The 10557-nt window shown below is 41.4% G+C and overlaps 1 protein-coding gene across 4 annotated transcripts; it reads right to left on the reverse strand.

The window, feature by feature from the left end:
- Window positions 1–1783: 1783 nt before the first annotated feature.
- Window positions 1784–5640, reverse strand: LOC104421591 (ABC transporter F family member 4). 4 transcript variants are annotated; one of them, XM_010033596.3, is made up of 4 exons: window positions 5482–5640; window positions 2724–4965; window positions 2410–2458; window positions 1784–2284 (listed from the first exon to the last, which is right to left on the reverse strand). In XM_010033596.3, exon 2 carries the CDS (start codon window positions 4939–4941, stop codon window positions 2746–2748), a length of 2196 nt encoding a protein of 731 aa, XP_010031898.2. In that variant the 5' UTR covers window positions 4942–4965; window positions 5482–5640; the 3' UTR covers window positions 1784–2284; window positions 2410–2458; window positions 2724–2745. The 4 variants fall into 4 exon arrangements, with proteins under 4 accessions (XP_010031898.2, XP_010031896.2, XP_010031899.2 ...); XM_010033594.3 differs by having other exon boundaries at window positions 1784–2288; XM_010033597.3 differs by having other exon boundaries at window positions 2410–2463.
- Window positions 5641–10557: the final 4917 nt, after the last annotated feature.

A 10557-nucleotide genomic window follows, 5' to 3' on the forward strand; every position in this document is an offset into this window, starting at 1 on the left:
TCGAACGAAAGGAGTCAAGTGCAAGTGCTAGAGCTAAGCCATTACTTTTCCTTTGTCTCTTTATTTAGAATTTGCAATGAACTTTGAGTCCAATGCAAATGCTAACCCAAAGCTACTTGGGAAAAATGCAATTGTGTTTGGTAAAAAAATTTTGCAAATAGACTTTAATTGAATGTGTGTTCGGTAAAAAGAACTTTCCAAGAGGCTTTGGGTATATATATATATTTTTTCTTTTTCTTTTTCTTTTTCTTTTAAATTCAGCTAAACCCTTCGCGGACTCGGCGAAGGGCTACGGCCGCTGGCGAGCCAGATCCGGCGCCGGCAGGCCGACCGAGGTCGCCCGAGGTTGGGCGACCTCCGGCGAGGGTCGCGCGACCCGGCCCGAGGGCGCCAGAGGTCGCCCGACCTCGGGTGAGCAAGGTTGCGCGACCCGGGCGACCACCGCCCGGGTCGAGTGACCCTCGCCGCGACCGCGAGACCCAGCGGCGCCACCGGATCGCGCAGCCCCCAGGTCAAGCGACCCCGCGCCCGAGGCGGCCCCTCGGGTCGCACGACCCTCGCCGAGGGTCGCCCGAGGTGGGCGACCTCCCATGGCGGCCCTCGGGGGTCGCGCGACCCTCGCGGAGGTCGCCCGACCTCGAGCGACCTCGATCAACGATCGCGGCGCGGATCTAGCTCTGCTCCTTCTTCATTTAAAAAATAAATAAATATAGGGGCAATAACGGAAATATAAAAAATTAATGAGGATAGTTTAGGAAGAAAAAAATATTTTCAGCATTTCCAAGGGCTGGCTTTCATTTGAAAGCTCATTGAAATTGGTTGCCAAACACCCATATTTTGGCTGAAGGGGCTTTGGGGGCTTAATGGGCTTTCTAAATGCCCATCCAAACACACCTTTAGTTTGAGGACCAAGAGTTGTTGATTCCTCTAATGCTTGGTCAGCCCATTCCATATAGGAGTGATTTGAATTTAGATTTGACTCTAGCACCACCGATGTTGGATGACCGACTGGCCCCCCACCATTAGTAGGGGGCTAGCAAGCGCCTGTAGATGTATTTCCGAATAGGGGGGAACTAGATAGCATCATACAACGATTGCCTAAGGAGGAACTCAATAGCATCGTATAGCGAGCATCGATCCCCCATCCGTGAGATGAATTCTCCGCGGAGCAGTAGGCTGCATTAAACAATCGGGACATCGATCTTTAGAAACAAACTGGAGGAGGGTATGGCATGCTATATAATATAAGACTCTATATAAGCTGATTATTTTATGACTGACGCTTGAACCTCATAACCCGAAACCTTAAGAGATCTCATAACCCGAAACCTCCGTACTTGATTCGCTCTAGCTTGAGTTCTATTTTTGGTCAAAAATTAGTTACAATGACACGATTGGGAAAAATATCTAGAGAGAGAGAGAGATCATGCAAAGCAAAAAGGGTGTGGAAACTTCCCATGACATTATCCCTTATTTCAAGACTGCCATCCATTCAGTCTGGTAGTTTTGAGATTTCATTACCCAATTGCTGTCATTTTCATTGAAGTATATGTAAGTATTGATTTGCCCATTCTATAATTTACATTCTGTTTGTTTCGCAAAAAATAAATTAATTAACAAATATTTTCTTCAAAATATGAATGATGACAATATTTTCTTCCAGCGATCATTTTGTTAAAATATTTATAAAATCGCTCCTTTTCTACATAACAAAGAGATGTTTAACATCTCAAGAAATGTTATTTATGCTTAAAGCCACATAGATTCAAGGAAACTTCCAATATGCTGACCACCTGTGCGCAGCTGAACGGAAAAATCTTATTTATGCGTTGGTATCTCATATATGATGTACATATGCGTCGAAACAAATATCTGATGTACATATGCAACGGAAAACTGCCGTGCTCTAAAAATGAAACCGACATAGCCATGCAAAACCGGTCCAATATAAAAGAAATAAAAATTTCACAACAGGAACTTGGATTTCTGTCCCCTAGCCACCTTATAAATAGATTTCTCCATTCATCAATCTCGATGATAAGGAGATGCTCAGGGTCTGATCCTTTGGGTCCTTCAGAGTAGGGTACCGGCAAAGGCAGATAAGATGCTGTGAGGTGACGAGGGACAAAATCTTCGGCTCACAAAATGCAGAAGTTTCACTCTAAAAAATAATGGTGCGCTCGCAGCTGCATGTACAAGGAAAAGCAGCGCATGACAAAGACTGGTGAATAGAATGCACGTCCTCGTTGGAAATTCCAGGTTTCCCACCTTTCCATGGCTATTACTGCCTGAAAATATTTCATCAAGGAGGTTTATACTCGGTGAAACTTCATGGACAGATAAAAACGCTAATGAACACAATGTTGTCAATGCATATGCACATGTGTGACATTTGAAAAGGAAACTTACAGTAATGTTTCTTAACTTCTCCCAAAAATGCAGATGGCTCCTGCCAGGACTGCACTAAGAGAAAATAAAGACATGAAAATATTAAATGGCATAGTAAGTTTAACATGTGACAAGACGGAAGAAATCAATTCGCACATTAGTATAAGGAATATCTTCATCTTGCAGGACTACAATCTTATGCTGGAAAAATAATGTTCCAATGCAATACAGGACAGGCCATTTTGTTGCATCTCTTCTTAAGCATTAATACAAACGAGTACATCTATAATATAAGTAAGAAAAATTGCGCCTACTGGTATCAGAATTAACAATACCTAGGCCACTTTGCATAGCATGTCATTCATCAACCTCAGCTTTGATTTCTTTTTGAAGTTCCCCCTTGTACTCATCAAATGTTCCTGGGAAAAATTGAACAGTTCCATCTTCTACCACCCAAATTTCACTTCGCTCTTCATCCTCACAAACACGTGATATAAGCCTGGAGTCATGACTCACGAGTACGACTCCACCAGTAAACTCATCCAGTGCATCGGCCAGAGCATCAATACTTTGCATATCTAAATGATTTGTCGGCTCGTCAAGCAGCAATATGTGTGGTCTCGACATTGATATCGAAGTGAAGACCACACGAGATTTCTGACCTCCAGATAGTTTCGCAATAGGAGTGAGGTGATTGTGACTGGGAAGACCAAACTTTCCAAGCTTTGCTCGGACAGCCTCCTGCTTGCTAAGACCCTCCTGTTCCGGATGAAGACGGAGAAGATACTGAACCGGTGTTTCTTCCATAGTCAGTAGGTCCACAAAGTGCTGCGAGTACCTGCCTATTCTCAACTTCTGACTCCTCCGTACTTCACCCTCAGTTGGAACCAAATCCCCAGCAAGGAGATTCAGTAAAGTAGACTTCCCAGCCCCATTTGGCCCAACAATAGCAACCCGAGTCCCCATATCAATACCTACATCGACATTTGAGAGCCTAAAATCAGCTCGATTAGGATAGCTGAAGCTGACCTCAATTAGCTGCAAGAGCGGGGGAGTAAGTTCAGTAGGTTCTGGAAAGTGAAACTCCACACTGTAATCCCTCCATTTCTTCGGTGCCTCTGGTAATGGTTCATCTTCATCAACCTTGCCCTTTGCCTTATTCTTTGATGCTTCCTTGGCCGCAGCAAACTTTGCTCGATCTTTGACTTTTTCCTGCTGAGCACGGTTTCCCGACCTCTTGGCAGCTTTAACCTGCTTCTCATAAATCTCAAACTTCTTGTTCATTTCTTTCCGCCGCTGCTCATACCCACTTTCGAAATCATCAAAGTTGCCACGATAGAAGTGGAGTTTCTGGTCATGAAGATGAATGATCTCAGTGCACACGGTGTTGAGAAAATCTCGATCATGTGAGACAACAACAAGAGTCTTCTTCCATCTGCACAAGTATTCCTCTAACCATAGAACAGCCCTAAGGTCAAGATGGTTGGTGGGTTCATCCAGTAACAGAAGAGTTGGCTGCACAAAAAGGGCTCTAGCCAGCGATATTCTCATTCTCCAACCACCACTGAATGATTTGGTCGGACGAGCTTGCATCTCTTTGGTAAATCCCAACCCAGCTAGAATTTTCGATGCCTGAGCCTCAGCAGCATCTGACCCCAAGATCTGCAATTTCTCATACAACTCAGCCAGTTTCTCCCCAGCATCATCTGCAATACCGGCTTCACCTTCCCCATCAGCACCATCGGCAGAAGATAAGTTTTGTAATGAGGCTACCTCTTCTCTAACCTTGACAAGCTCTTCATCGGCGGATACAACTGCTTCCAAAGCGGACCTATCATCACCAGTTACCTCTTGTTCCACCAAAAGAACATCGATATTCTTAGGGACTGGTATCTTCCTCCAAGCAAGCAGCTTTAACAATGTAGATTTGCCCATGCCATTTGGTCCAACCAGACCATACCTCTTCCCATGAGATATCTTCACTGCCGTGTTCTTAAGAAGTTCTTTCCCTCTGGCGGCGACAGAGAAGTTGTCAATAGTAATATCCTTCACATTAGCATCTGCTTCCTCTTCACCATCAAGAACAGAAGCTCGACTGCCAATAACAACAGTGAAAGCATCGTGGTCATCCTTCAGAGCTTCCTTTTTAGCTTGTTCTGCAGCATACGCAGCAAGAACATCCTTCTTTTCTCTCTTCTTTATCTCTTTCTCGCTTACAGATGTTTCAAGGGCCTTTGTTTCGGCGGCCCTCTGCTGCCGGCTGAGTCGTTTGCTTTCTTCATCAGATGCATAGTCTTCATCCTCGTCAGAGGGAGGAAGGTCAAGTCCATCTATATAAGCCGTTTGTTTTGAAGCCGTTTTTGCCTTTGATTTACCAGCATTACTGCTCACAGAAGACGATGATCCCTTCTTTGGCTTTTCGGGCTTTTGGTCCATGCTGGCTAGCATGGCTGATACCGAGAGCTTCTCTCTCTTGCCATCTTTTGCTCCGTCCTTGCTGCCTGCCTTAACCTTCGCGACTGACGCCGATTCCTCGGATTTCTTCTTCCCCATAGCAGCAAAAATAGTTGTCTAAACCTACAGATATCAAGAAAGCACTTTTAAGTCATGAGGTCCGCAAGAAAAAAAAAAAGCATTCTTATAAATATCACGGCAATGGTTCAAAAGATTAACACGGATTCCTAATCAAAGTTTTAGCCAGCAGGAAGAAAGACAGAGAACAATACAAACAACAACGTGCCAACACATCGAACCCGACACACAGAAACCATGAACATCCGGTTCAAGATAGCTAGATGATTCAATTGCAGAACTACAACAATGAATATTACGACAAAATAAATCAAAACCAGCGCATCTCAATTCCGCAATCTTCCTCAACAGCCAAAAAAGAAAAAAGAAAAACGACGGCATTAATTACCAGAAAAATCGGAGTACGACGACACGATCGAACCGACGACGAATCGAACCTCGCGGCCCACAGCCGGACAGGCGGATCAAGCGCGCGCGAAAAAAGACCCGACACGAGCTCGTACAACGCGAAACGAATCAAGAATCGAGAATCGAGAATCCACGCAAAGATCGAAGCTTTACCTATGCTGCCGACGGCGGAGGAGCCAGAGGAGGGCGGCGATCGACAGCCGCGGCGAAGATGGAGCGATCGAACAGGACCTTGCTGCTCCGCGAGCTCCTCCTCTGCTGAGAGAGACTAGGGTTTCGGCTGGTTTCGGCTGGTTTCGACGGTTGCTTGCCCGAATTCGACCCGTCTTCTCGTAGATATTCCGGAAATAGAGGCGGCGGTCCTCGGGGCCGGGCTCGGGCCGGGCCGGGCCGGGCCACAAATCGGGCCTCGTGCATCGATGGTACCCGCCGCCCATTAGCGTTTTGGGCCTATCGAGTCGGGGCGGGCTTAGCGGGCCGTCCGCTTGTGGATGGATCCCCGGCTAATCTTCTCATTGTCGGATCTATTCGTCGACAGTCGATTTCTTGACAATTAAATTGTGAAATTTCAATGGCTCTATTGTGCAAAATTAAATCCATTTCGCCTTTCTTGGTATGTTGATAGTCGATATATAGTTGTAATTAACGATGGAACGTGCATTTTCTATGTACAAAATCATGGGATTGGAATGTAGATCTAGTGTGCTATTGAAAAAATACGATACCTCTACCATTGTAGCTGACAATTCCTAATACAAATACATTTTTTTGGTGAACTTTGACTATTTATGTTAGGGATAAGTGCATTATAAATCCTAAAACTTGTCATGAAAGTGCAATTGAATTATAAAACTTACAAAAAGTGTAATCAAGTCATAATTGAGAATAATTTAGACTTTTTCCTGAAGAGGAAAGTGAAGAGAAAATTTAAAATCTTTAAGGAGATAATTGTCTAAAAATATAAAATGGTATCGTTGTCAATTTAACCATAAATATTTCAATTTGGCAAATTTCTTTCTAAACTTTTTTGATGATCAGTCAATGTAATCTTTTGTTGTTGACGGCAAAGTGTGCATTTTTTTTATGCACAAACTATAGATCAAAGTATAGATCTTATGCGCGGTAGGAATGGGGCAACAATTGGAAAATTACCCAATTCAATTCTAAACCTATTGTGCGAATGTCAATTTACTTCCAAATTTTTCAATTTTGCCAAATACAATCCTAGACCGTTATGGAAAATTCTAATGTAGTATTTCCGATCAATAATTTTTGTCAAAAATCATTAAGACGACAACCTACAAGTAGTCAATGTGCTACTTGGGATAGACAATGATGACCAGATACCACATAATTAATTCATGGTGAGATATAGTTGTAAGGACTAAATTGGAATATCTAACAAAGATTTAAGGTTATATATAGCAAAAGTGAAGAATTTATAATTGAATTGGCATCTATGTAATAGATTCATGGAAAATTGGGTATCCTAGACGATAACTACAGTGCCATGGCTAAGAATTCCTTACACCGATACATTATTACGATCTTGGAGTACTTTTGCTTGTGGTAATTATTTATGACCATTGACCAAGCATATAATGCAGAACGTAAACAGACCACTTAATTCTTTCGAAACTTTTGCCTCTGTCAATGTCCTCTTGAATCTTTTTGCCCTTTTACCTGCTTTCGAGTAAATATTATATCGTGAGGCAAATGCTTATCTTGTCAATTCAATCATCTTGTGAGGAAAAAAAATATAATTTTTTGATGAAGTGAATGGAAATATTTGAATAAAATAACTTATATATATATATATATATATATATATTTTGATATATAGATGGAATCATTTGTAAGAGGTGGACCGGTCTACTCTTCGACCATCCCTTAGATTTAAAAGAATGCTCTATACATGTGACTAAGCATATCGTATTAACAATCGTATTCTTGATACTTATTGTCTGCACTTTTGTAAAAGAGAGTCGTCTAACAAGTTGCTTTTGCGGATGCTAAGACATACAACGCAACATGTAGCTCAAATTAATGAAGGTGTCGATTTGCTCAAGCAAGCTCTGCATCAGCTCATTAAGGAGAGGCACGGTACTATAGGTCCAGCCAACATTTTCAATGCACCAGACATCCTGGTTATCTACGTAGTGGTTAAAATCATCCGACAAAAATTAATCATCGTGATGGGAAGGCAAGATGTTGACCTAAGTTTTCGATTTGCCTCTACCTCGACTGCTGTTGCTTTTGGATTTGTCGAATATGGCCCACTACGTGTGTTATGTTCAGTGACTTGCCCTTATCTCCTTGTGTGGTAATTTTTTGATAATTTGAATTTGGTGATGATTTATTTATCATAGCACGATTCAATCGGTCCATGAAACAAGCTAACTGGCAAATTAAAATTTTGAAAACAATCCAAGAAATTAATAAACTGACGAGGATCTATAATTTGTTCAATACCATAACAAGGGTTCAGATATATATTTTTTAATTACTGCTTTAATCGCTATAGGGAGAATCTTATACGAGATGGACCGGTCTACCTTTTTTAGGGCCGTGTGCAAGCAAAATACATACAACCTCGTGCTATTTTTCATTTTAAAGATTCTTAAACTATTTCTTAGCACAACTCAATTGTTGCCCAATCTTGGTAATTGCTTGGTTTGCACCACCTAAAGTGCGCCATCTTAGATCGTGCAATGAGGTCACGTGACTTGAGGCGATTATTGCCTGACTTAAGCTGCGTATGTTTGTTGGACACTATATTAGCCTGTTAGCAGCTAGATATATTCTCATTAAAGGCTAGAATCATAAAAGTTAAGCGGAGACGAATTATATTTGCATTTGAAAATGCATTAGAGGCCTCTGGAAATGTAATTACATTTCCTCAAGACTCTTAAAAAATTTGCCAAAGCGGAGGGGAAGAAAATTGGGGTGAAAAATCCAGAATATATATATTATATATATATATATATTATTTTTTATCCAATATCCAGGGGAAAGCAGAGAGAAATGTTGAAATTTTTACAGAACCCACTTGTAGACAAAACTCCACTTTTAACGGGGCAGGTGCTCTGCGTCTGTTTCGGCCTCTCCGTCGCCGGAAACTGATGTTCCTCCGCGCCGATCCGATTCCATCCGCAACCTCCGATTTCTAGGGCTTTCATCTTCCCCGCCGGCGGGACTCCCCTCGCCCTCGTCGCGGTTCCGTGCGACTGCGAGGGACGGCGCCGGAGCAGCAAGCGGCGATGTCTCGCCAAATCACCGCCTCGCATCTCCCCAAATCGAAGACCCTCGACAACAAATACGTGAGTTCTCTCTGTTCAATCATCTCGCGATCGCATGTCCCGTGGCTTGGGTTTCTGGATTTCGTGTGCTGAGCGAGCGGGGCTCGAGCGTAGAATCGAAAGGGGTTTTAGGTCTTCTTCGCGACGTTGTTGTTTCTCTCGCTTTGATTCCGCAAAAGCGCTGCTCTCATCGATTTCCCGCATTCATTTCGATTGCTCTCTCGATCAATTAACGGAGCCACGCATACGAATCGCCCGTTTTTACTCGTTGAATGCCGTGCGGGACTCTGCTTATGTCCCTGAAGAAGCATATAGGAAGATGAACCTGGTGGTGGCTCGTTCATAGTTTTATCCAGGATTCTGAACGTCTTTGCGGGTGAAAAATGGGAAAAGTTCAGACATTTTACGGAAATTTTATCCTGGATTGGTTTGTTTCTTGTTGGAATGTGCATGCTGTGTGGGATGTGGAGTGATGCTCGTCTGTCAAGTCCTGATGAACAAGAAAAGCTTTGTTCTGGTTTTGTCCATTCCTTTGAACAAGAAAAGCTTGTTCTGGTTTTGTCCACTCCTTTCTTTTAAAGGGACATGCTCTTCTGTTTCTATTTTATATATCCTAAAATGACTTGGGATTGCTGAAAGGTGTATTTATTTCACCAAAATGTTATTGAAAAAGAAAATAGTTAGTTTTAATTTGTTTGGTGGTTTAGAAAAAGTGATATCTTTCTTGCAAAAAAGGGAAGTTGTTTTCCCCTATCTAAATTTCTTATTTTCATTCTATGGAAAATGGTTTTTTTTTTCGTTATCCAACAATTTTCCGGAAATAGTTCTTTTAAATAAATGGACCCTACATAGTTAAATGAGTTTTGCGGAGTTACCCATGAGAGATTGAGAGTAAATATTTATTGAAATCATATAATGAATGTAAAACTAACCACTTATTTGCTTGCAAGTAAATATTTATAGTAATTTAATAACATGATTTTCAACCTAACTAATTTTATAGGGAAAAAGCATAAAGTAACTGAAGTTTAAATTAATGTGTTTAATTTTTCAAATTTTTGAAAGCGATGATGATTCATTTTATTATGTGTGATTTTTTTTATGAACCGAATCGAATTCTTTGAATGAAATGACCTATACATTAAATAAATGATGGTTCATTTATAAACACGTATGTCTTTAGAGTGCGATTCAATTGGTCCATGAAACAAGCTGCATGCCAAATTAAATTTTCGAAAACAAACCAAGAAATTAATAAACCAACAAGGATCTCGATTGGTCCATAATTTGTTTATTTATAAACACGTATTTCTTTTTCTTTTTCTTTTTTTTTTTATCACAATTGGTAAAATGCTTATATGAGGTGGACCAATGTACCTTTCTAGGACCTTCTGTACGAAAAAAATAGCGTACGACCTAGTCAGCCATTAAATTCAAGCTTACCAACATCAATTGTTAAATTACTTGTCTTATCAGCTATCATCAATCTATAAAACTTGTCAACGTTGACCGTCAATTCGGGTACAATGAATGCGGCGTGGCACTGCTCACAGGATCATGGATAAGTTTGGTCTTTCTTCATCTCGTGTTTGGAAAGCGAGGGAAAATGGAGGAAGAAGATAATTTTGAGTGCAAAATTTATGAATAGGCTAGTTTTTTTGTGAGGAGGGAAGTGGAGAGAAAATTCAAATTTTTTTAAATATTTTTCTACTCATTCTCTCTCTCTCTCTTTTTTGCCATCAATGCTTTACCAAACGAAGCCTTTGGAGACTCAAGTTGGGAAAAAGCATCACTTGGCGGTCCAATTTGGGAAATATCTTAATGACGAAGACGGTAATAGGCAAAAACAGGCCAGTCCTCGCAGGCGCTCGTCGGAATCCGAGCTGGCTTCCAATTTCGTTATTTCGTGTTTTGAAGGGGTCATAATAAT

The sequence above is a fragment of the Eucalyptus grandis genome, chromosome 10, assembly GCF_016545825.1.
Source record: "Eucalyptus grandis isolate ANBG69807.140 chromosome 10, ASM1654582v1, whole genome shotgun sequence".
Taxonomy (NCBI): Eukaryota; Viridiplantae; Streptophyta; class Magnoliopsida; order Myrtales; family Myrtaceae; genus Eucalyptus; species Eucalyptus grandis.

Bases quoted from the DNA above. Each gene is read 5' to 3' on its own strand.
- LOC104421591 (XM_010033596.3), bottom strand. From the start codon at position 4,941: ATGGGGAAGAAGAAATCCGAGGAATCGGCGTCAGTCGCGAAGGTTAAG.